Here is a 26,523-nt window from a genome sequence, read left to right on the forward strand (position 1 = left end):
GTTCAAAAGCATGTCAAAGTGCAAGCAGATAAATAGGTACTGATGCAGCGGGAAGGTAAACGGCATTTCCGTGCGCTGCTCTGGTTCGCCAGAAGCGGCTTAGTCATACTGGCCACATGACCCTGAAGCTGTCTGTGGACAAACGCCGGCTCCCTCGGCCTATAGAGCGAAATGAGCGCGCAACACCAGAGTCGTCCACCACTGGACCTTAAGGTCAGGGGTACCTTTACCTTTACGTGAGGAGTTACACTTTCCCCTTCATCTGGCCAGATCATCTACCACCTACTGGATGCCAAGGCAATCAGAAGCCTACTAAGGATACTTTATCTGGATTTTTCTGCTGCTACTGATCATGAGATAAGTGCACATCCAATAAAAGTTGTACCACTCAGGATAAATAGGGTAGAATAAAGTCCGTCGCACATTCTGGTTTCATTTTGGAAGCTGCAATGATTTATCCATCATGTTTATCTGGTAATAAAGACATTCAGAAAACAGCTAAGATTGAAGAGGCATTTTAGGCCTAGTCTCCAGGGAATTTGAGCTTGCAGATGTGTAACTGGCTGCATGCCAGCACATTAATCTTAGGAACGAGCAGATCTACTGTTGGTGAAATGGCAAGCAGTGGTTAAGGGGCAGAGAGAGTCAGCAAGCTACAGCAGAAGTGCTATTACCTCCCACGTCAGCACTTGCAACATGACATTCCACTTCTACGATCTCACCAGAAGTTTTATTGAAAACTTTAAATACTTTGCAGACATGTTACATGACTTCCCAGTTGGGAACCTGGACAATATGAACCAATTGAAAGTTTGATGCAGAACAATTTCCCCCTCAGCCACAGACTCATTGGTGCTCTTCAGCCAGCTTATCAGCCTTTGCCACAGCCTCTTCAATAGGACCCACCAAGTAGAAAGCCTGCTCAGGGAGGTGGTCATACTCTCCTGCAAAGGAAAAGATATGCAGCAGTCAAACAACGAACTGTTCAGGAAAAGCAGCAGATTGGCAAACATGTTTCTGGGCAGCATAAAGTGCTGCCATGCAAATCTGCCCAGTTGCCTTTTGGAGGCTTCCTTTCATGCTACGGAGGACAGAAGTGGTAAATCAGTATGAACTGCCCGGAGCCACCTGCAAGCCCATTGTAGAGGGCCATTTATGATTACCCCAGTGACCACAAATTGGGTGCAAGTGCAAACTGCTGACATTGTATAGCTTCAGGCGTGGAATGCTCTCCCCAGGGATTATACCTTCATTATACACCCTTAGGAACCAGGTGAAAATGTTCCTCTTCAACCCGGCTGGTTGATCTCCTATATACCCTTTTAAAAGTGTTTGTGGGAAAGGGAAGGGTTGTTTTGTTCTTGCTTTTATTATGTACTTTGGGCGAGGAGTGGCATACAAATTTAATAAGTAAAATACCAGGACAACTTACCTGCCAGGATCGCTTTGAAGCCCTTGATGGTTTCCTTTAGGGGTACCAGCTTGCCTGCATGGCCAGTGAAAACTTCAGCAACCTGGAAGGGCTGGGACAGAAACCTCTGAATTTTACGGGCACGAGCCACGGTAAGCTTATCCTCTTCAGACAACTCATCCATACCCAAAATAGCAATGATGTCCTGGAGGGACTTGTAGTCCTAGAAAGAACATATGCATGTGACCAAAAGCAGCAAAGGAACCCTGAAGGAGAGCAGGCCATGCACCAAATCTACATTTTGCCTTTTGAACAGCCGGTGGTACTACCAGTGAGTGTAAAGTTTATTGGCATAAACCTGTGCAGAGATTGTTTTGCACATGAGATTTTAAGTAATTGTGTGCCTGATCCACCCTCCTCACCTGCAAAATCTTTTGCACCCCACGGGCCACATCATAATGCTCCTGCCCCACGATATTGGGATCCATGATACGAGAGGTAGAATCTAGAGGGTCCACAGCTGGGTAAATGCCCAATTCAGCAATGGCACGAGACAACACGGTGGTGGCATCCAAGTGGGCAAATGTAGTCGCAGGGGCGGGATCAGTTAAGTCATCAGCCGGTACGTAAATTGCCTGCGAAGAGAGAAGACTTACTAGAGTGCCATATTGCATTATGCAAGCAGTTTAAATGTTAACCACCTGAAGGAAGAAAAACAGCTGTGTTGGATCAAAGGGGGAGAGCAATTGGACGAAGGGACAAGTTTGTTATTAAACAAAGCACAGAGTGAACTTTGTGGGCAGTTTTGCCATCCTTAGAGAGGTACTTGTTTTAACAGTTGTTACCTGCACAGATGTGATAGATCCCTTCCGAGTTGTTGTGATTCTCTCTTGCATGGTACCCATATCAGTTGCGAGAGTAGGCTGGTACCCCACAGCTGAGGGAATTCTGCCCAGCAAGGCAGACACCTGGAAGAGAAGGAATATGCAGTAATTCAACACCAGTGTGGCTGACAAGTATATGATCTTCTACCTGTCTGCAAAACAGAACTATTTACACACCTGATAAGAGAACTGCACAGGACTGGCAAGAGCTGTAATTAGTATTTTCTCCATATGCTTTAGCTAGGGCTTTGTTCAAGTGGCCTGCTCCAAGCAGGCAGGAAACGAGTAAGGCAAAAAAACAAACAGAGGTCTTAACAGGAAGGAGGCGCAAAGAACTAGAAATTTCTGCCTTCAAGGGATAGGGGATCCTAAACACACCTGGAGACATCCAACACTCAAGGCAGAAACTCACATTTTTTTTAGACTGAGGCCTTCTCACTAGCAAGCTTAATTGAAGCTTCTGCTGGAGGGTAACCTAGGACATCCAATCTTACCTCAGATCCAGCTTGTGTGAAACGGAAAATGTTGTCAATGAAGAGCAGTACATCTTGACCTTCCTGGTCCCTGAAATATTCAGCCACGGTCAATCCAGTTAGAGCAACCCTAGCACGAGCACCAGGTGGCTCATTCATCTGTCCGTAAACAAGTGCGACCTGAAGGATAACAGGAAATTCATTACAGGCTAGAAAGCTTCTATGCCCCTCATCAGCCCCTCCCAGGTAGCTTCAAATGACATATAAAAATATTTCCTCCAAAGGCAGGCTCTTGCTACTACAAATGTTAACAAGAAAGCCTCTTCGGCCTGTGTACTTCAGTAATTCTGCTGGCTTCCTATGAGCATTTGGCACAAGGTCCAGACTAATTTTCAAAATTCTATAGACTGGTCTCAAACACAGCGACCAATTTCTGGTGAAAACTACAAAATTCCCTTTTGAGATGGCAGATAAAGTCAACCAATACTGAATTCTTGGGGCCTAGATTATTCCCTTCTCACCTGCGTAGCCTGAATAGCTTGCTCACCTTGGATGTGGTATCCTTCAAGTTGATGACTCCAGATTCAATCATTTCATGGTACAAGTCATTTCCTTCACGAGTTCTTTCCCCAACACCAGCAAACACTGAGTAGCCACCATGGGCTTTGGCAACATTGTTGATAAGCTCCATGATCAGTACTGTCTTGCCTACACCAGCACCACCAAACAGCCCTGGGAAAGAAAGTCAGTTTAGTATTCAGCCTTTGATTATGCACCCTCTATCATTCTCCTTCTTTTCCTTCTCAGAAATAAGAGTGGCTTCAGCAATCTCAGAAGAACGAAAGTCATAAATTTACTCATCAGTGAAGGAAACAAAGCGCTTGTCAGGATTTTAGGTTCTAATTGCCTAGTAGAAGAGGAACACAAATTGTTGGGGCAGGAAACTTGGGCATTCAAGGCATTGACCACCCTATCCCAGATAGAACCTGTTCCACGCGGGTCGTCTGGTAACTTACCAATTTTACCACCCTTGGCATATGGTGCAAGAAGATCTACAACTTTAATGCCAGTCACAAGGATTTCTTGCTCAACACTCATCTCAACAAACGTTGGTGCTTCAGCATGAATAGCAGCAAGTCTGCAAAAAAGACAGTTGGCCACACATTATGAAAAACTGTGCTCCTATATTGGGTATTCACAAAGTGTTTACCAATAATTCTTAAACCCAACCCCCAGTTTGGCATTCACACACTGTGCCTGCTTTAGACCAATAAGTCTGAAACACCATGGTTTCATTTGTGTTTTAATCATAGAAAAACTGCACATGTCTAGTTTTAGTTCAGTAAGAGTTGGAGCAGAAAAAACAGAATTTGAAATCTATACACTAGTTTCCATAAGAAAAATGCAATATGTAAAATATGTATTTTGAACAAAACTTTTTAATTTTAGATTAAGTTTATTTTCATTTTCTAGCATGGAGTGCTAAAACTAATGTGTCAGCAATAGTAGGTTATACAAGAACTGCTCCACAGCTGTACAGTTATCATGCTGCTATTAATATGGTTTATAATTTAGCACTGCATTACTTAGGCTAGCTCTTAGCGGCCAAAAAATAACAGAGATTAAAGAATGATCATGAAAAAAATAACTGCTGGTATGGCTTCTCCCACAAAATTCTCCAGACCCTCATAAACTGTAGTGGTGCTCTGCTATCTAAGCTCAACAACAGCTGAACATGAAGACAGCAAGAGTTCTATAAAACTGAAAGTACACTAATTAACATGCTTTTGCTACCAGCCTATGAATGGTTGCCTATCATTTAACCCTCAGATTCACACTTACTGTTTGGTTGTTATTGGGCCTCTTTCATCAATTGGCTCTCCAATCACATTCATGATTCTGCCAAGGGTCTCAGGTCCTACAGGAATTCTGATGGGTGCACCAGAGTCCAAAACTTTTTGGCCTCTCACCAAGCCTTCTGTACCATCCATAGCAATGGTACGAACCGTATTCTCACCTACAATGGAGAACAAACTTTCTAAGTTGCATTTCCCACCAAGCCTGATGAGTGCAAACACATTTCAATATTTAGAGGGGGAAAATACTCCATGTTAATCCCCTGTGGTAAATTACTAAAGGAAGCTTTACTTTTGTCTGAGAATGACATAAACATTGGGCATGGAAACAATGTACTTTCCATTTAACATACAGAGAATAGAGCTAAAATTCAGTACATTGTGTTAACAGTTTTATGACTGAAAAAGCACTTCAGTAAAGATTTATTTCAAGATTAGAACATGAAGTTCATTACAATAAGATACCAAGGCCAAGATGGAAAGGCAAGTGATCTCTGTGTTTGAGAATTTCAAATAGGTAATCTGCTCCTTACTGTGTTGGACCATAAAATGCCAGTGCCTTCAGAAACTCCTACATTCTCCTGGGTTGGAGACTGATAAGTAATAAAAATTGGGCCACAACACTGAGCCACAACACCAGTCAACAAGGTCCTGTGTCCAGTTATCTTCTGGTTAGCAGTGGATTTAAGATTCCTTCTCAGATCATAAATATGGCTTCAGCAAGCTCAGAAGAACGAAAGTCATTTTACTGATCATCAAGGAAGGAAGAGTTAAAACATGACTAGAAAAAAGCCAAGGAATACAAATGGGCCTTACCTAAGTGCTGTGCTACCTCCAGCACCAGCCGTGTATCTCTGCCTTGCACCTCAAGTGCATTGAGGATCGGTGGCAGGTCATCGTCAAACTGGACATCCACCACAGCACCAATGACTGCCACAATGCGCCCAGTGGCAACTCCGGCTTTAGCTGCAGGAGCTGTCTGTGCAGCATAGTTCCGGCCTAGAGGACAACCATGGCAGACATGACGATTAAGTGGTTATCACAGAGTGTTTCCCCACCCCAAGGCTGCAAAGGAAGCAAATGTGACAGGAGTTACCGTAGCTTAAGACTCCCACCCTTTTGGCCTGGAGAACCCACTGAATCAAGGAGAACTTCAGGCTGTGACCTTGTAACCCTCATTCCCAACTCCTTGAGGTTACCAGTGTGAGACTAAGAAAGAGAACAGACTGCTCCCAAGCACAAAACATTTATGCTTTATACACCCCTTAGCCAGTTTCCAGCTGCAGAGATCCTCCACCCCAGCAATCCATGCCTTTTCTACTTGTCTCTGTGTCCACTGCAGACACTCTGCAAGACAGCTCTCTATGCTGGCCTAGCCGAGTCTAGCACCGGCAACCCAGACCCACCTCCCTCACTACACCAGGAGCAACCCCCCCCCAACTTTCTGGCATAACCTTCCCTTAAAGGCCAGGCCCCTTCATACCGGCCACCTTGTCGCAGGTGATAACAGACGCACTAGTCTCGCGTGCTTCGGAAACGCTTGCACACCAAGGACCAGCGCTTTACCACCGCCACTCCGACACACTGCGGAAGCCTTTTCCCACCGCCATCTTCCGTCGGCTCCCCTGCAACCTCCGCTGTTCAAACAAGCCACCTTCGCTTCCCAGTTCAAAAAAAAAACCGATCCTTGCTAGGGGCCACGCGGCGCGTGAAAGGGCAGCCTTGCGCTCACACGTCCACGGGGCTTTTGCGTGCACGCTTCCCCAAGCGAAGCGCTAGGACTGCTATGTTAGAAATGCCTCCGAACAACGATGGCAGGGAGGGGGCCCCGTGTCCTGCATAGGGGGCACAGATGCGTGTCGTCCCTCCCGCCCCAAATGGGAACTGAACCCATAATAGAGGAGGATAATATTTAAGATGGCAGGTTAAAAGGATTTGAACAGGAGCACCGTGGATGTTAAGACCGGGAAGTCAAAATGCTAAGGGAATATTGCGTGGAAACCGAATTGAATTTGTTAAATTGTATGAAAATCAATTAAAATTTATGACAAAAAAGGATCGGGACCATGGGCTAAGTGGGGCTCATCCAGAGGGGCATCTTAAGTTTGCCCTCCCTAATAATAATAATTTTTTTATTTAGACCCCGACCATCTAGCTGGGTTTCCCCAGGCACTTTGGTGGCTTACAGCATATATAAAAACGTAACAAAAAGCCTGACTGCAGAGAGAAGGCCCTGCAGCCTGCAAGGCAGCTTCTCCCGCCGCAGAAGAGCAGATTCGGCATAATGATTTGCTGGGTCAGTGGGATGCGAGTCTCCCCCGCCCCCACCCCCCACCCCACGCCCGAGCCTCGTAGGCCCACGCCGTCCTCTCAGCGCTTCACACCCGCCACTAGGCCCCAAGGTGACCCCGCCCTCGGGCGTCTTTCCTCGCCCTCCGCTCACTCACGGGCCTCGGTGGCAGCTGAGGCGGCCCCGCCGCGGAGCTTCAGCAAGTCCTGGAGCGGGCTCGGCGCGCTCCGCACGCCCCGCAGCAGGGATGCGGCCGAAGAGGCGCAGCAGCGACCAGCGAACCCCAACATGGCGGCCACCGGCTGACTGAAAGAGCAACCGCAGCCGACAGCCTCTATCAGCTCCGGCTGAAGGGCGGGATGGCGCCGTTCGAGTCGGCTACTGGCCGGGGAGTGTTCGGCTCCCTGAAGCTTATTGGGTTAGCTGCTCTGTCACTCACCCACTGGAGCAATCGCGGGGTGGAAAGGGCTGAGCGAAAGGGGAGGTGCTATGGGGATGTGGCCAGCTAGCAAGTAGCCTACTGGGGCAGGGATCTGCTCTTTATCACTATAGCTCTCCGCTACAGGCTAGAGCCGACGCCTTTCAAGGAAACCCGACTTGATCATTGTTCGGAATTGTGGAAGTTCCCGCCCTTACGGATATGATTAGTCAAAGAAAGGGGAGGCGGGTTTAACTTTTAAGCGTACAGTATACCAAAGACAGTGTTCTCGAAGCTACGAACATGAGTTTGACCAAACTGCGGGAGGCAGTGCAAGACAGGAGTGCCTGGCGTGCTATGGTCCATGGGGTCACGAAGAGTCGGACACGACTAAACGACTAAACAACAACAACATACCAAAGAAACTGGATTGAGCACGTGTCCCAGATTTGTCCTTGCTTTAAACTCAAGTTTTCAACATTTTATTAGGTCGAAGGGACGTCTGAATGCCCACCAGTAAAAGTGAACCAGTAATTTCGGATTCCAATTAAGTTTGATATAAATGCACGGGTATCTGCAAGAAAGGCTGTTATTCTATTTGAGCACACTGATTTGAATGTGTGTAACGCTGTGGTCTAAACCACTGACCCTCTTGGGCTTGCCGATCAGAAGGTCAGCGGTTCAAATCCCCATGATGGAGCTCAGACAGGGTGAGCTCCTGTTGCTCTGTCCCAGCTCCTGCTAACCTAACAGTTCGAAAGCATGCCAAAAATGCAAGTAGAAAAATAGGTACCACTGTGGCAGGAAGGTAAACGGTGTTTCCGTGTGCTGCTCTGGTTTCGCCACAAGCGGCCCAGTCATGCTAGCCACGTGACCCAGAAAAACTGACTGCAGACAAACGCCGGCTCCCTTAGCCTGTAAAACGAGATGAGCGCCGCAACCCGAGAGTCGTCTGCAACTGGACGTAACTGTCAGGGGTCCTTTACCTTTTAAGGCTGCACATGTGTATTTCCCAGTTGATTTGCCTAAGACTGTCTGTTACATTTGTACTGCATCCTTCCTCCAAGGGCGTTAGGCTGCCACGGATAATTTTCTTTCTTTTCTATTCTTTTTGCACAGCAAGCCCCCAAAGGCAAACTAGGCTGAGATGATGATTGGCTCAGACTCAATGGTGAACATACTAGCTGAATGTTGGACTTTGAATCTAGGTTTCTCCCACCCAAGTCCATACTGGTAGACACTTCCCAACTTTTTCAGTGTATGACAGAGGCAGAGATTTGGGTTTTCTAATTTTAATTCTCAGACTATTATACATTTACGTTACACTGGAAAAACCAATACTGTACAAGTAACTGAAGATCCTTAATTTTAAAAATGCAAGCGCCTGACTTCCAAACTCTACTGAGAAATAGCAACTGTGGGATTGATGAGGGCAAGTTGAGACAGCCCTTTGAACAGGTCTTTCAGACTTAGCCCTTCTTTGCAACCAGGACTCACAAGGAAAAAAATGCGTCTGCAGCCCTCTACTGCCCTAACAGACATGCACAAGACAGGGAGCCTTATAATCTTATTCAATTATCCTAAAGTCAGAGGAGGGTCAAGAAGCAGCACTGGTTTATCAGGATGAAAGGCACCCACTTTGCCAAAATAAGTAACCCCAGCCCTGGCAGATTTCCATTAACAAAAGACTCTACGGTTAATAAAAAGGCATCTGGTCATGGAGAGAACCCAGTTTGGCGTTATCATCTGTCCTATATTAGGCAAATGCTCATGAGAAAATACACACTATTTTCTCCCATGAAGAGGCAAACCTTCTAAGCTTGTAGAGCTAAGTCTAACAGAAAAGGGGGCTGAAGGAAGAATCCTGGTTTCCTTTTCTGCTGTGAGAGGCTGGGGGTTCTAGGTAACTGGTGTACTGAACCCAGGAGTCAGGGCTGGTTCTGTCTTTCCCCTGGAGACACTTGGAAATTAATAAATTAGAACAGGGCACCTGGATATCAAGACTCCCAGATTTTCTGGGAGAAAATATGTATTTGGTGCTTTTGGGCAGAAAGCCAGTTGCTCATGTTGCCTCTCAATAATGTCAGGTCTACAGTCTCAGGGATATCAGAGTGCCAGGGTATCCTTGATGAGGCGCCGCATGGTTGTAGTGACAGAGGTTCCAAGTGAGTCAGTGATCTGGTAAGCAATCTTGTACAGGTAGGGCTGGACATCCCGCAGCCCCGTATCAAAGACATTGTCCACCTCAGACTGGGTGGGCATCTTGGGCAGGTACTCATGTCGGTTCATCACTTCTACAATGTTGATGATCTTCTCGCAGAGTTTCTCACCAACCTTCTCACGACAGATCTGCCGCTCCTGCTCGTTAGCCAGGCTCACCACGTTCACTTTGACCGTCCACACTTCCCATGGGATACACTCATCAGAGAATGGCCACCGTGATTTCTTCTTCTGGTAGAACTCCAGCGAGATCTGGCCCATCCCATCATTGCCCGAGTTCCGCAGTGCATCCTGGGAAAACAGAACCACCAATGAACATTTTACAATGCTGATTCCCAAAGACCTTAACAGATAGAAATCACTGCTTCCTGTACCAAGAATCATGCTGTGCATCCACAGTCAGGGTGGATAGACAGTTGTATGGCCAAAATTTCATACGATCCGAAAGCTTTTCAGAACCTAGAAGATCAAGCACATTTTCTTGACTCCCAAGCCTGAGGATTGCTCAAGGCATTATTTGCTAAAAGGAGTTAACTCTGGTTCCAGTCATCAATTGGCTGGATGGCTTTACACTATATAAGACCCTGTCTTTCTACATTCATTCCAGTTCTTTCCCTTCAGCCCTACATGAGCATTGTCATTCACTGTGCCTGGCATCCATTTTTCTTTCTCATATATTACCAAGTTTCAAATTTAAACATCCTATTGATAGTTACCAGAATGCAGATTAAAATATGTCTTCCAAATTATGTACATTTATTCATAGTATGTGGGATCTGTATGACAGAAATCTAACCCAACTCCACTGAACAGTTGAGCAAAACAATGTGCTTATAAAACTGGAGGCAGAACTCCTTGGTGTCCTAAATCCCTTTACCGTATTTAAAAAGGTCACAACTATCACCCAGCCATGCTGTACAAAACACTTGTTAAGATATGTGGAGAATGATTCCATGCAGACCTGGGGACATCTGCAATAAAGACTTGCTGGACATAGAAAAGGAATGGACTTCTTGAGCAGGTTTATATGGGACGAGGTGATTCTGCAAACTATCCAGTAGCAGGCTATTTAGGGAAATGAGCCTGGAAAGAACTTGGTCACCAGTGAAGGTGGCAAAGGACTAGAGTCACATGTTCCATTCTCTTGGTCACTGCCCAAACCTTGGTGGCTCAATTGCGTTTTGGAAAAATTGAAGTTTTTGAACCGTCTTCATGGGCAGTCTCATGTACTTAGAAAATAAACAGTGAGTAATTGCAAGTTTTACCTTGAATTCCCCAACAGCTTTTCTCAATGCCCGGTCAAGCTCATCGGACGTAACTCTAACATAGGTAAAATCAATGAAGTCACAGTCAACATCTTGTGTGCCGACAGTCCCAATGGAGTAGGTCCCTTCCTTCTTGTAGTGGAACTTTCCTGTGCTGCGATGGAGCAATATGGTGTGCAAAACAGCGAGCATCGCTTCTTCAATCTGGCGCCCCTCTACTGATATCTCCAGTACCTCTGAACGGCAGTTCATCCTGGCTTTTGCAAAGGAAAATAGATAAGCTGCCTTCCCATTAAAAAAGCAGTGCAACCAAAACAGAGAATGGCAATATTTATGGAGGGTAGGAATACCCAACAGCAAAGTGTCAAGCTATGTGTCAAGCTAGTTTTAAACGAAAATAACAATCCTGGGATAAAATAATTGTGCAAATGGGAGAAGAGGGGGATTTTTTGTGATGAAGGAGAATAAAAACACTTGATTCATTTTCTTCCTCTGCAAGGAAATCAAATTATCAGTGTAACACAAAGAACAAAATGGCAACACAGATTTGTTTTGTCTTCTTTCTTCCACATCAGCAATGGAATTCTAACTCCAAACTCTCTTTCCCTCAGAGAATTATGGACACTGTAGTTTACCCCTCACAGTGTTACAATTCCCAGAAATTCTTGACCGAATTACAATGCCCAGAATTCTTTGAGGGGGGAAACGTGCTTAAAGTGTGACTTAAAGGTATATAGACCTTAATGTCAAATAGCAGCCGACTTCAAGCAAGTGTTCAGATTGCCCTCTAGTGGTTTCATGTGTGGCTTCAGTTTGGAAATGCACCTGAATAAGCTGAATTTCATTGCAGAGATTCCTCGGTGATCATTTAGCAATACTTCTGCTAGTAAGCTTAGATTATTTTTATTAACAATTCAGAGGTTTTATTATAAGCAGAAACCATATGTTCTCTCATACTGTATTACGGTGTGGTACACTGGTTTGTGATGACCAGCTTGTTCTCTTGACAGAACTCTATTAGCCTTTGCCCTGCTTCATTTTGAACTCCAAGGCCAAACTTGCTAGTTGTTCCTCTTATTACTTGATTCCCTACTTTAGCATTCCAATCCCAAGGCAGTGATCTATGAAGAGCAAGGTTATGCTCAAAATTCTACAAGGCAGGCTTCAGCAGTATGTGGACCAAGAACTCCCAGAAGTGCAAGCTGGATTTCGAAGGGGCAGAGGAACCAGAGATCAAATAGTAAACATGCGCTGGATTATGGAGAAAGCTAGAGAGTTCCAGAAAGACATATACTTCTGCTTCATTGACTATGCAAAAGCCTTTGACTGTGTCAACCACAGCAAACTATAGCAAGTTCTTAAAGAAATGGGAGTGCCTGATCACCTCATCTGTCTCCTGAGAAATCTCTATGTGGGACAAGAAGCTACAGTTAGAACTGGATATGGAACAACTGACTGGTTCAAAAAAGGAGTACGACAAGGTTGTATATTGTCTCCCTGCTTATTTAACATATGCAGAATTCATCATGCGAAAGGCTGGACTAGATGAATCCCAAGGCGGAATTAAGATTGCTGGAAGAAATATCAACAACCTCAGATATGCAGATGACACAACCTTGATGGCAGAAAGTGAGGAGGAATTAAAGAACCTTTTAATGAAGGTGAAAGAGGAGAGCGCAAAATATGGTCCGAAGCTCAACATCAAAAAACCTAAGATCATGGGCACTGGTCCCATCACCTCCTGGCAAATAGAAGGGGAAGAAATGGAGGCAGTGAGAGATTTTACTTTCCTGGGTTCCTTGATCTCTGCAGATGGTGACAGCAGTCACGAAATTAAAAGACGTCTGCTTCTTGGGAGAAAAGCAATGACAAACCTAGACAACATCTTTAAAAGCAGAGACATCACCTTGCCAACAAAGGCCTGTATAGTTAAAGCTATGGTTTTCCCAGTAGTGATGTATGGAAGTGAGAGCTGGACCATAAAGAAGGCTGATCGTCAAAGAATTGATGCTTTTGAATTATGGTGCTGGAGGAGACTCTTGAGAGTCCTATGGACTACAAGAAGATAAAACCTATCCATTCTGAAGGAAATCAGCCCCGAGTGCTCACTGGAAGGACAGATCCTGAAGCTGAGGCTACAATACTTTAGCCAACTCATGAGAAGAGAAGACTCCCTGGGAAAGACCCTGATGTTGGGAAAGATGGAGGGCACTAGGAGAAGGGGACGACAGAGGACGAGATGGTTGGACAGTGTTCTTGAAGCTACAAACATGAGTTTGACCAAACTGCGGGAGGCAGTGGAAGACAGGAGTGCCTGGCGTGCTATGGTCCATGGGGTCACGAAGAGTCGGACACGACTAAATGACTAAACAACAACAACAACACGCTGGTTTGACAACCATGTCCCTATGGAGGGTGGTGAACACAGCACATGATATCATGGGCTGTCCTCCGAGTCCACTAGATGTCATCACGGGAGACCATTGCCTCAGAAGAGCAAGGAACATTCTCAGGGATGACTCACACCCTGGCCAGCACCTTTTTAATCTCCTGCCCTCCAGAGGAGATCTAGAAGCATGATAAGCCACACCAACAGGTTAAAGAACAGTTTCTACCCGTGGGCAGTGAGGCTGCTGAATGGAAGACTGACGTTCGGGGTTGGTGGTCTTACGACAGCACATAGAGTGTAACAAGGACTGAGAGATTGTGGGGGGAGGGGGCTCGTTTAATCTCACTGTAAACAAGTGGTACAGTGAATAAAGTATTTCTATTTCTATTTCTAAACAACATTGAAAAATAGCTTATTTTCCTTCATTCCTTTAATCCATGCTTCATATATTTTAATCTGAATTTTAAAATATCAGGAAAGACACAGATATAGCCAGAGTGTAGACTTGCTATTTGTTTCTGATTTAATATTAAAATTGAGTGTTGCTAAATAAGAAACCATTGCTTGAGTCCCTGAAGGGGTGGGAGAAATACCCTGGAGTTTTGCTCAACATTTCTAAGTTCATACAAAAACCTAGGAAGAATTAAAAGAAGCACAGATTAATCCTGTGAAACAAGCTTGTGCACACCATCCTCCCTGAACTAGCCTGGGCAGTCATGTGAACAGTTGCCCAGGGAAGAAGTCTCCCTAGGAAGAGGCTCCCTAGGATGAGCAGGGAACAGAACTTTTGTACTTTTTAGAGATGTACAGAAGAGGGAGTTAGCGAAGGTCCAGCAGTTCTTACCTTCACAACACTGCCTGTGCAATGTTGTATACAATCCTATGTAACAATGCATTTTAGGAATGACCATTTTTCTATAGAAAATACAGGAACAGCAAATGTTCCATTATGGAAAATGTTTCATGCCACGTCGCTGCCCGAGCCCTTTAAAAGCGGTCAAGCATGCAGAGAAATCAAGCAGGAGAAGCTCTGCCTATCATTTCATCTGCATGCCAGAAAAAAATTAATGTGCTTATCTTTCGCAGGTCAACCGGTCAAATAAAGTTCACTCTCTAGGTCAGGCATAAGCAAACTCCGGCCCTCTAGATCAGGCATCCCCAAACTTCGGCCCTCCAGATGTGTTGGACTACAATTCCCATCATCCCTGACCACTGGTCCTGTTAGCTAGGGATCATGGGAGTTGTAGGCCAAAACATCTGGAGGGCTGTAGTTTGGGGGTGCCTGTCTTAATCCAATCCTGTTTTAAGAAGCCATTATTTACAAGCAAGGGTTCACCGGGTCTGCACCCTGACAATTTCTGTGAGGCAACACACGACAACCTTGTGAGGCAGTGGATAATATGCAATTAAACCCTGTCAAAAAAGAAGCACAGCGCTCAGCTTTTTATTCATTTATATATATACCGGTATATATATATATATATATATATATATATATATATATATATATATATATATACCGGTATATATATATATATATATATATATATATATATATATATATATACACACACACAAATTAAATTTATATACTGTCCTCCTTCAAAATATCTCAGGGCGGTCCTCAGAATAAAATACAAGATAAGACAATTAAACCAAAACAACAGAACAATAACCCACTCACCCAGGGCCGGATTTAGGTTTGATGAAGCCCTAAGCTACTCAAGGTAATAGGGCCCTTTATATGTCCAGCTGTCCTTTGTCAACAACAAATTGTCGCTTTTTTGTGTTGAATATAAGCTATATGGTAACTTATGGACCTAACAGGTATCTAAAGACATTTCTACATAACAAAATATGTATTTTATCAAAGTAATTGTTCAACTGAAATATAATTAAGAAGTACAGGGTGAGTCTTTTAAAAGAGGCCCGTGGAACATGTGTACTCTATTAATATGCAGGGTGAGTCCTCTTTTAAAGGACTCACCCTGTATATTAATAGTGAAATACAATTAAGAAGAAGTATATTAATAGTGAAATAATTATTAAGCTCTAACTTAAAATGATTTTTTTATTCATAACGAACTTAATAATGCAAACACATGGGCATTTGTCAATAGGAAAAGTTCCTTTAGAAACGGTTTACAAAGACACATAATCTAGTCTCTAGAAACTTGCTATAACATAAAATAATAATAGGTGTAAATATATGATGCAACTACTAATAATAGCACCCTATACTGTATATAGTAATGAGCAAACCAGTGATACTTTGGAAATGTACATCGAGTCCCCCCCTTTAAAAATTTTTGGGGCCCCCAAGAGAGTGAGGCCCTAAGCTATACTGTAGCTTGTTTAGCTTATATGTAAATCCGGCACTGCTCGCCCCTTACCAGTTTTGTAGTTTATCAAAGCACCATCGAAGGCTACGAAGCCACAGGGACGAGCGGGTGGCGACGGTTGGTTACCAAGGCAACCAGCAGGCCGAGGGACCGCGCGCCGCTCACAGTACGGAAAGAGGGAGGCGAGCTGTCCCCCAACCCCTTCCCCCTTGAGAATATGAACTGGAGACTCACCAGCCCCAACCGCTGATGCTTCCCAGGCCGAAGAACTTAACCCTCGGACCAGCCCAAATAAAGGTGAATGGGAAGCGGGGGGGGAGAGGTCTAGAGCCTCTTAACGCAAGCCGATGCTATTCTTCCTGCCGCATCCTCTGACAGGTATGTAATGATAGAGGGGTTGTTACGTAACCGATGCAGCTCGTTTTAGGCGTGGCTTCATTCCTTTCCCTCTTCTAGGGCTTTGGGAATGAAAATATTCCCCCCTCCCGGTCGCTCGTGGTACGTTCCAACAAAACAAACGTCGCGCAGCGAGAATGGAACGTCACAAGGGCGCGACTTCCTGGTCCTGCGGAACGGACTGAGCTCTGAGTTGCCACCTATAGTTCCGGCGATGGGATCGTGCTGTCATTTGAAAGCTTTGGGGCTTTAAAAACACACACACCTATGTATACAGTACATTAAAAATACATAAAGCCCCGCCCCCATCCGTATAAGGGCAATACGTTTATTAGGCGAACTATTAAATAAAAATGCAAACAAAATAGCGTGCAAGCGTTCAAGCTAGATGGTAACAATCCAAAGGAGGGCGGGCTTCTGTACAAAGTTCAGTACGAAGACAAACCACCGTCGTTTCCCGCAGGTTTACATTCCAGTAGATTTATGCTTTTGGGGATCAAGACATTGGGGGTGGGAGGTTTCCAGTGATGAACCACACCTTGGGGTGCAATTCACACTAGAAACCGCTTTTGCTTACGAGGCATCACTGTGCTGGTACTTTTCTCAAACCCCACTGTCACGCGTGGGGTAAAATTTATGACACCAAGCCGTATCTCCCTTGTTTATAACGCCGTTCCGCGCCACGTGCAATTGTAAAGTGGAATAAAAAATGGGAATGTCTTAGTTCGCTGCACTGTCTTTATGACGCAGTGTGAGAAGTGAATCTTGCTTGAAATGTCACTTTCCACTAACATTCTCTCTCCACTAACATGCACAGGAGAGAGCGAAAAGAGGCTGAATCCGAAGAAATGGCTATGGGGAGAGAGGAGACTCTTACACACATCCTATCATCCTTGCTGGAGGGGGTGACACCCTCCCACAACACACACGACCCGCGTTGTTTCTGGCAATATAAACCCTTTCCTTTCTCCACCCCCAGTCGCCAGTTAGTGGCTCCAAACCTCTCTCTCCCAGTGCAAGTTTTCTGCAGGGCCCCCAGAAACAGCTAGGAATCGGGGAGGGCGGAGGGATGCCTACCACCCTGCTAAGAACCTGTGGGGAGGGGCGCTAAAAAGGCAGGCCTAGCGCCGCAAGAACAGTACAAGTCCACCTTACATATTCAAACTTAACGGGTTCTTTGCGGCGGGGGAACTTTGTCACCTGTTCCCCGCCTGCTCAGCCGGACACTTCCGGTCACTGGAACGCAGGCGGAAGCTGAAAGCGCACACGCGCGCTTCTCCCTCCGAAGAATGCGCAGGCTCAGCAAAGGGCGAGCGGCGTCACCGGAAGGGGCGGGGCAGAGAGAGGAAAAGAAAGATGAGAGAGAGAGAGAGAGAGAGAGAGAGAGAGGTGGGTAAGTGAGGGAGACGTTTGAGCGGGAATTCTGAACTGCTTCCTCCGAGCTCTAGGTTCTGGGCGGGAGTGGAGTATTATTTCTGACTTCATTCTCTTACTTGGGAGGGTCTGAGGGCTTTCGAAGTGCAGCATGAAGTCTGGCTCGGGGAAGGAATGGTCTTTAGGGTGGAGAGACGGTCACTGGTAAGGATATAAAAAAGCAACATTTTCTGTTCTGAGCTGTGTTAGTTGCATGCAGTCGCTAGAACGCGCCACAACATCATCCATGCGATCTCAGGGAGCATTTCAATTTCAAATATTCTGATAATTTCTACTTTCAGTTTTGATTTTTGTTAAATTTACTTGATGGGAGGCAGTACATCTATGGTTGGAAGAGACCAGTGTTATTCTTTTTCTAGTAAACGAGGTCATCCAGAACACACCTCCCTTGTTTCTCATAATGGCAATGGCACCCACCTGAGTGGTGGTGCCGGAACTGAGTTCTGGTGAGTTCCACCAGGGGGGAAAGCCCTGGAAAGGGACCCCAACAATTCAAAGTGTTGGTGCTGACCCTTAAAGCCCCAAATGGCCTCGGCCCAGTATACCTGAAGGAGTGTCTCCACCCCCATCATTGAGCCCGGACTCTGCGCTCTAAACATTCTACTCCTGTGAGACGTGATGGTCCCAAAAGTATCACAGTTTTCCAAGAGCATTTTGCGAGCATCGTTGAAGGGTTGGAGAGATTATCGCTAGAAGGAAATAGCAATATATAAGGAAACAGGCATTCCAACTACATTCTGCTGCCACCAAAGCTCAATTCATCATTGCTCTGATAGCCAAGTATTCCACCTTCTTGGAACCTGTGGCAACTGCTCTGCAGTTTAAAAGTCCTGCACCTGCTCCATTGTTCAGAGCACATCAAACTGATCCTTAGAGTAATAACAACTTGCCGCAGTGATGCAGAGCAAGTTGCTACAGAGCTCATAGAGGATGTCTACAAGATTACCGAGGAAGTTGGAGTGGAAGTGGTGGTGTCAAGATTTGTCGGAAGACAGCAACATGGCTTCAATTTTCCAGCATCCATCCCTTTAGAGTGCTGGAAGAGATTTCTAGTAATTCCTTACTTGGACTCTTTAGTGTCTTCGTTCGAGCAACGTTTCTCAGAAGAGCGTTCGCCTGCCTTTTCCATTTTGGCTCTACACCGCCTTATCATGTTGGAGATGAGCGTTCAAGACTTCAAGACGAAAGCCAAGCAGTTCTCAAGTTTTTATAAGTTGCAAGACTTTGACTCTGAAGCTGAACCGTGGTACTCCATGTGGAAGGAGAAGAAATTCAGCAAAGAGTAATTAAAAGGGCTGAACATAGCAGACCTAGGAAAAGAGGTGGAAATCTTTTACAACAAAAAAGCCATCCACCACTTGTACCGTAAGAGCCGTCGTTCATTACCTTGCAGAGAGTAAAGACCTGGCTGAGGTCAACAATGACAGGGGAGCACCTCAATGGGCTATGCTTACTGAGTGTGCACAGAAAAACTGCATTGGAAAAAAGGAATTGGAGAGAAAAGGTTTTCAGCAAATCTGATGAAAATTAGAATCAGAGTTGGAAGAGACTACAAGGGCCTCATTAACCATACGAAAGGTACTCTCTGGTGTTAATTTTTTATTTAGCTTCCTGGTTTTCAAACGACTGAAGATTTTGACAGATTTTTCTTAGCACTTGGGGTCAAAAGCAAGTAATTTAAAACAACTGTTGTTGAGACATTTCATTCCGAATCTGCTAGACAGAGCCAGAGGTTCAGTCTCTGATTTGGAGGGTCTGAGGGCTTTCGAAGTGCAGCATAAAGTCTGGATCAGAGGAGGAATTATTTTCAGCGTGGTAAGGATGTAAAAAGGCATCTGTTCTGACCTGTGTTAGTTGCATGCAGTGGCTGTTTACATTCTGCTGCAGTTCAGTTTCCAACCAAAAACCCCCAACATTATTTGTTTAGCTGTCCACTTTATGTAATTAATTGTATAATGCCACACAGCATTCATTTAAAAGCAAAGGGAAACTCCAATGCAAGTGGCGGGGGGGGGGGGAGAGAAATCAGTTATATATCATTTGCAGACTATAAACAACAATGAATGCAGATTCTATTTGCTGGATTGATTTCTATTCCAGACATGGGTTGAACTGGCAATTTCCTCTCTGGTTTCGTTTTGAATTCTCCTATGTCTCTAGTGACTGGCAGCCAAACTTGTGAACTGTTACCTGTGACTGTAAAGCAGTGGTGTCCAAACTTTTTTCAAAGAGGGCCAGATTTGATAAAGTGAGGGGCCGTGAGGGCTGACGAAAGGGCCAACCAAAGTTGTTGACCTTTTAGGATTGAAGTTGTTGAGCTTTTTTAAGGATTGAAGTTGTGGAGGTTTTGTTTAGGATTTTACCCCAGGAAATAAACTGCCACAGGGGCCAGATTAAACCGACCGGTGGGCCGGATTAGGCCCCCGAAACAGACTTTGGACATGCCTGCTGTAAAGTAGTAGAGACATTTTACTTCTGCGGGGGGGAGGGGGGGAATATCATGGCTTGCATTTTGAGTGCAGCTACTTCTATGCTGTACTCAGTGCAGAGGCATTACAAGACAGGTGACCTCTTTGGCATACATACAAACTCCTCAAAACAGGGCTATAGACAGAAGAACAAAAATGAATGCCGAGGGCTAGTTAGCCTACTCGCCTTGAATTTGTAATTGGATTTGTAATTTGGAGATTAGAGGGTTTTAAGAAATTACTATTACATACATTAATTCAACAATGCCACACAAGTTGCGTTTCCTTTCACCTCAGCCTGACCCAAGTTGATTTGTAACGGCCTCTATGATAAAAAGGCCATTTACAACTTGATGCTTTTATTCGTAGACATGCATGTGCATATGGGTCATTCCATGAAAATGAGGGGGAAATTCTTTTTGTAATATTTTTTAAAAAGTTTTTTTACATGTTAAGTTTGTGTACACATATCAAAGTGTTTTGGCAACAAAACAAATTATTCCCAGAATGCTTCATTCCAAGATGGCTGAATGTAGCACATGTTGCAAATGAATTTGTTTTTAAAGTTAGACATACATTAAAGGTAAGATAAAACATATTCAAACCATGTAAACAATGATTGTAATATGTATATTGAAAGCTTAAAATATCATCTTTCGATTGCAGATAGTCTATATTGCTCCAATTTCATTTTTCATTGGTATTGATTGATTTGAATTATTGATGATGAAGCTGTAACGTGAGTTACCAAAACAAAGTTATTTTTAGAATATCTTTCTGAATTGGAGCTTCAGAATTAAATTTTTCTGCATTTTCCTTCTAGGCAGTAGATGTAATTATGTAAACATTTTAATTTTATGTTACAGTTTGTGCCCTACAAACACTATCAAAATGTGTAACGTGAGCTACCGCAATTATGGTAACTCACGTTACAGTGCTCAAATTTTGCATTCTAATTGCTAACTTTATATTTATTTAGGAATCAAAGCAAATATTTTAAAATGGCCCTTACACCTGCTGAAAAGATGAAACGTAGGAGGGAAAAATTAAGAGCTGAGGGAAAATATAATGAATACAAAGCCAAGCAAAAAGAATTTATGAAGAAAAGCAGAGAGAAGAAAAATGCCAAAGAAAGTAAGTTGCCAAAGGCTGAACAGTTGAAATTGCAAAGTGCCAGAAGAAAGAATGTAAGAGAAAGAGTTTCCAAACATAGAGAGTTGAAGAAGAAAGTCCCAGTTACTCCTATTGGGACAAATAAAGACTGACCATCAGCATTCAAATCCAACTCTGCCCTGGGTAAGGCTACGGCTAAGGCTTCCTGAGCTGTACCCAAGTCACCACGCAAGAAGCGTACAGAAAGAAAATGAATATGATAGGTTATGCAAGATGGTGGTTGAGGGGAGTGCGAGAGACCTTGCTTGTCACATCAGAATTATGACAGAAACTTTTATGCAGCACTGTTATATAAAAAGGGAGAAGCAGCAGGACAGAGAGACTTTGATCAGAAGACTGCACTTATACAGGTCAACTTTTCAGAAAATTACAGCTGTGTGGCACAGGATGAAATTCAAAGTGCTCACTGGAAACAAAACCAAGTAAGCTTGTTTACTTGTTCAATGTGGTATAGTGGGAAGCACCACCCATTGGTTCTTGCTTCTGACAACCTAGATCAGGCATCCCCAAACTTCGGCCCTCTAGATGTTTTGGACTACAATTCCCATCTTCCCCAACCACTGGCCCTGTTAGCTAGGGATCATGGGAGTTGTAGGCCAAAACATCTGGAGGGCCGCAGTTTGGGGATGCCTGACCTAGATCAGTGTTTCCCAACCTTGTGCCTCCAGATGTTTTGGGACTACAACTCCCATCATCCCTAGCTAGCAAGACCAGTGGTTGGGAAAGATGGGAATTGTCGTCCGAAAACAGCTGGAGGCACAAGGTTGGGAAACACTGACCTAGATCATTCAAAGGAGACAGTGGTATGTTACATAGATTTCATTTTGCAGCAGATTCCTAAAGAAGTTGACATAATTAATGTATGGTCTGATGGACCGAGCTCACAATTTAAGAACAAATTATGTTGTGGCTGCAATTGCTGCTCTTGAAGAAAAGCACCACAAGAAAATAAGGTGGAACTACTTTGCTACATTGCATGGCAAAGACCCAGTTGATGGCATAGGAGGGATCATTAAGCATCAAGTTTGGAATGCAGTGAGAGCAAGAAAGCAAATAGTTTTCAATTCCACTCAGTTTGTCACCACAGCAACTAAAGTCTCTAAAGTGAAAATAGTGGAAATCACACCAGGCCAAATCGTTAAAAGAAATGCTACGCTGAATACAATGAATATTTTCAAAACTGCACAGCCAGTGAAGGCCCATATCAAAGATGCACCATATTAAGATTCTGGAACACAAACCTATTTGCTCCATACTTTCTACAAATAGTGATGCAATAACTAAGCAGACCTATGCAGTGGGAGTTCTACCTTCCTACTGTTGCAAGTTCAACAGTTCCTGCTGATATTAAGCTTGGATCTTGGGTAGAAGTGATTTATGAGGGAAATGTTTTTCCAGGAACTGTGAAAGACATTAGAATTGTTGAAGAGCAGCAGGAGTACAAAATTAGTGCTATGAAAAGAACTGGAAATTTCTGGACATGGCCCACGCCTGCTGATGAAATATTTTACATCCGAATTGGCGTAATTTCCCCACCTACTATGGTTAATTCAAGAGGCTATTATACATTCTAAACTGTCTCTAACATTCATGTTTAAATAAATATTTGTCAAAATTTCCTAAGTGACAAGAAAATAATTATTTACCATCATAGAATTCCAATGCATGAAATTATGATTTGAAAAGTAACGTAAGTTACGATGATTATGTAACGTGAGTTACCATGAGAAAAGTTATTCAATTAATAACCATTGAAATTTGAAATGCCTGACCACTATGCTATGAAAGGCAAGGTTTCTGTAATACTATTACCTAAAAAGTTCCCCCCCCTAAATTCCTCATAAGAGGAGGGGGGGGAACCATGGGTACATAAAATTAAGCTGTCCAATTCATGTAACAGGAGTTACCACACAAAAATATTTTTTTATTTTTCATATTTTGAAATTAATATGAAAAAGGTAATAAGCTTTTATAATAATCAGGTATGTATTATATACACAATTATTTTATTCAAGATTGCTTCTTAGTTGCTATGTTTAAAAAGGTAAAGGTTCCCCTGACCATCAGGTCCAGTCGTGTCCGACTCTGGGGTTGCGGCGCTCATCTCGCTCTATAGGCCGAGGGAGCCGGCGTTTGTCCGCAGACAGCTTCCGGGTCATGTGGCCAGCATGACAAAGCTGCTTCTGGCGAACCAGAGCAGCGCACGGAAACGCTGTTTACCTTCCCGCTGGAGCGGTACCTATTTATCTACTTGCACTTTGACATGCTTTCGAACTGCTAGGTTGGCAGGAGCTGGGACCGAACAACGGGAGCTCACCCCGTTGCAGGGATTCGAACCGCCGACCTTCTGATCAGCAAGCCCTAGACTCTGTGGTTTAACCCACAGCGCCACCTGGGTCCCATGTTTAGATGTTTAGATGTTATGTTTAGATGTTTAGATGCTATGTTTAGATGTTACTTAATCGTTGTAATCATAAGTCAAATGTAACGTGAGTTACCATGGAATGACCTATAAAGTGAAGAACCAATTTAGTGCGTCTGGCCTGATGGATGGACTTTATTGTCTCCCAATTGCTTTCACCTGCTGTCTGATTACCTTGCTGGATCAATGTTCCTGACATGGACTGTGCAAGCTTCTTGAAAGTGTGCTTCTGATCGGAATCCTTTAAAACAGAACTTCCCCATTGCACCTGCCCTAAAGCCAGGCCCAGCGACTAGGCTCCATGCCAAGCTTAGAGAATAGCCCCTTGCGTAATGGAGTGCTACATTCTCTGGTTAATCTGCCTCTGGTCCAAGAGTGAACATGCAATGGCTAGAGAAAACACAGGAGGTGCAGAATGTTCCCTCTTTATTAAACCGTGATCCGCACTGTGATCTGCTGCTGTGATAAGCAGAGCAAAATAAGCTGGGGTTTCCAACTTAGAACTAGTTATGACCATAAATTAGAGGTGGTGATGTTAAGGTAAAAAGCACACTCAGATAAAGGCACTTGTGTAGACAGGGGCACCCAGCAAGTGAAGCCAGAAAAGCGTTTTCTGCTGTGAGCAGCCTAAACATGAAACACCCAGAGGTTAGGATGCTCAGGCCTTTGTGCATTCTTCAGCTGTATTATTATTACAAGCAGCAGAACTGGCCTTTGAGTTTAGCGTTCCCAATAACCCAAGGGTCCCTTTTTTATTATTTAGAAAGGAAGCCCTAGCTTTTAAGTAGAGTTGCCTTGTTTTCACATGAGAGCTGTGTAAACTTACGTAAGAACAAAGCTCGTTGAACTCGGGACTTGCTTCTGAGCAAATATACAAAGATTTTAATTGTTTGGCCATTTAGACATCTTGCAAGAGGTCCTCATGGATAGATGACTGACTTCTTTTAGAAGACAGAGCAAAGTCTGTGTTACTCACTAATGACTTCCCTTAACATGAGCCTCCTCCTGGGAAATATGTTCCCGCATATTAAGAGATCATAAAGCATGCTTTCTGTCTGTCTGGTTTAATATTTGCCTCTATTTATGTGCACAAAACTGAACACAAACGTCTCTGCAAACTATCTCTCTTGTACCCCCAGCCATCAGGGACGGTGGAGGCAGTAAACATCTTCTGACCCAAATCTGGCATAAGTGTCTGTCCCAAGTGTTTCACTCTTTATAAAAAACAACTTTGCCCAAAGAATCCTAGGATATGTGGTGAGGGTGCAGAAAATCCTATGTTCATATATTCCCACCCCCAGTCTAGAAGCTGCAATTTCCAGGGTTCCTATCGCCGAGGGAGTCACCATTAAACTCATCTGTAGTGCAACCTTTTTTTCTGTACCTGCAGTTTAATTCTTCCAGCCCATCAAGCATCTTTTCTGCCCTCCCACCCTTTTTAAAGGTTTTTTTTAAGTGCTCGACCGGCTTGTTTGGGAACAAAGAGGTTCCCCTCTCTTAAAAACAACCAACCTAAGAGGCTCTCTCTGCTTTGTCCTATTACATAAGCTAGGCAAGAACACACTCCATCGGCCATGGAGATCTCCCCTACACACATTTTCAGAGATAATTCATGGTGTCTCAGTGACATCAGCTGAGAAACTAGGAGGTGGAGAGGTGGGATTAATTAACTCATGATCCATTATGTCACCTTTGGAAGAAGAGCAGTTGCTTTTCAGCTGATGTCAAAGGTGGAATGATGGGTCACAAGTTAACCAATACTCCTCCACCTCCTAGACACAGGTGTGCAGGCAAGCGCCCTGTTGATCGCAGCCTGAACTTGACCAGGGTTCAGAGAGGGGTGCGTTTAAGTGTGAGCGAGCTCACTGCATCTCATGTGTCTTGTCTGTGGTCCAAAATGACTTTGTGTCTGGACATTTATGGTATGGGTTACTCGCCTGTTCTTTTTACAGTCAAGGGCACTGCTAAATGCGGATCTTGTTACTATTTCATTGGCCTGGCCTGCCTGCCAAGTCCTTCCCCAAGAAACCCACAGCGTGGAGAAGTGTCTTCTCACCCTGAATGCCTTTCCCGTTACGCCCGGCTCTTTCTAGATGGGGCTTTTCCATGGAGCTGTTTTTCCTCTCCTAAGCAGGTGACTTAGCACACGGAAGGCTTCTAAGGTTGGGGATTTAAAATCGAAAACCGAGGCAGTTTTTGCATGGGAAAGGCAGGGATCCAAATTAGCCCTTCACAGTACTACAATTCCCAGAGTGGTTTAGCAACCAATCCTTCCTGGGAATTGTAGCTCTGTGAGGGAATTTCCAGCACTTAACAAACCACTGTTCCCAATATTATTTGAGGGGAGCCATGGCAATTTAAAGTACCGTAGCACAATACTGCCTTCAATGTATAGTGCATTTGGCTGCATAGTCAGCTTACATTTAAAGCACATTACTTCCCCCCCCCCAAGAATCTGGGAACCATTATTTGTTGATGATGCTCGGAATTGTAGTTCTGTGAGGGGGTTAAAGTACAGTTTCCAGATTCTTTGGTGAAAGTCACGTGCTTTAAACAGTTGGCATATAGGCAGCTTAGGAAGGTGTAAACTTTAGCAAAATAAAATTGAGAGGTGCTGAGGTTGAACGTGCTCTGCTCAGGGTTTCCTAATACTATATAACCCCTGATATGTGTGACCATGAGTGCAACCCTACACCCACTTACTTGGGGCGTAAGCCCTAATGGAGACAGTGGGGCAGAGTCCTGAAGAAACATGCACCTGACGGCGTTGTAACTGGGTTTTTTCGGTAGTGGGGGAGAAACACTGCACATGTTCAGGAGAAATTAAGAGAACCGAAACAAACAAACAAAAAACCCTCCAGTACTGAAGTATGACCTCTCTTGCAGTCTGCAGCAACCGAGCTGTTCGCTTCTGTATTCCAAAGGTTTCAGCAGGAGCCTGTAGTCTTTCCTTAGGCCAGCATTCTTGCATGCCTCACCTCTGTCCCTGCGACAGCAGTCTGCACATGTGCACATACATTTAGCGGGCAAGTTCTTTTTCTGGCCTGGAGACATGCAACAGGAAAAGCTGGACATCTTTTGT

At 44.3% G+C, this 26,523-nt stretch overlaps 2 protein-coding genes and 2 non-coding genes across 7 annotated transcripts; all 4 read right to left on the reverse strand.

Annotated features, from left to right (window-relative positions):
- Positions 1 to 711: 711 nt before the first annotated feature.
- On the reverse strand, positions 712 to 7,208 carry ATP5F1B (ATP synthase F1 subunit beta). The gene is made up of 10 exons (XM_035103514.3): positions 7,072 to 7,208; positions 5,441 to 5,623; positions 4,611 to 4,785; positions 3,785 to 3,906; positions 3,316 to 3,500; positions 2,790 to 2,948; positions 2,257 to 2,379; positions 1,834 to 2,046; positions 1,433 to 1,634; positions 712 to 944 (listed from the first exon to the last, which is right to left on the reverse strand). Exons 1-10 carry the CDS (start codon positions 7,202 to 7,204, stop codon positions 847 to 849), a joined length of 1,593 nt encoding a protein of 530 aa, XP_034959405.1. The 5' UTR covers positions 7,205 to 7,208; the 3' UTR covers positions 712 to 846.
- LOC118081635 (small nucleolar RNA SNORD59) lies at positions 3,567 to 3,638 on the reverse strand. Its single transcript, XR_004692102.2, has one exon. It is a non-coding gene; the product is annotated as a small nucleolar RNA SNORD59 (small nucleolar RNA).
- On the reverse strand, positions 5,317 to 5,389 carry LOC118081634 (small nucleolar RNA SNORD59). Its single transcript, XR_004692101.1, has one exon. It is a non-coding gene; the product is annotated as a small nucleolar RNA SNORD59 (small nucleolar RNA).
- A 1,400-nt stretch (positions 7,209 to 8,608) lies between the features above and the next one.
- Positions 8,609 to 17,179, reverse strand: ATG101 (autophagy related 101). Of its 4 annotated transcripts, none has more exons than XM_035103468.3 (3): positions 15,600 to 17,179; positions 10,818 to 11,074; positions 8,609 to 9,843 (listed from the first exon to the last, which is right to left on the reverse strand). In XM_035103468.3, the coding sequence occupies exons 2-3, from the start codon at positions 11,067 to 11,069 to the stop codon at positions 9,439 to 9,441; spliced, it is 657 nt and encodes a 218-aa protein (XP_034959359.1). In that variant the 5' UTR covers positions 11,070 to 11,074; positions 15,600 to 17,179; the 3' UTR covers positions 8,609 to 9,438. The 4 variants fall into 4 exon arrangements, with proteins under 4 accessions (XP_034959359.1, XP_034959368.1, XP_088519063.1 ...); XM_035103477.3 differs by having other exon boundaries at positions 15,783 to 16,077; XM_088662937.1 differs by having other exon boundaries at positions 10,818 to 11,070; positions 15,783 to 15,812.
- Between the last annotated feature and the right edge of the window lie 9,344 nt (positions 17,180 to 26,523).

The sequence above is a fragment of the Zootoca vivipara genome, chromosome 2, assembly GCF_965207765.1.
Source record: "Zootoca vivipara chromosome 2, rZooViv2.hap1.1, whole genome shotgun sequence".
Taxonomy (NCBI): domain Eukaryota; kingdom Metazoa; phylum Chordata; class Lepidosauria; order Squamata; family Lacertidae; genus Zootoca; species Zootoca vivipara.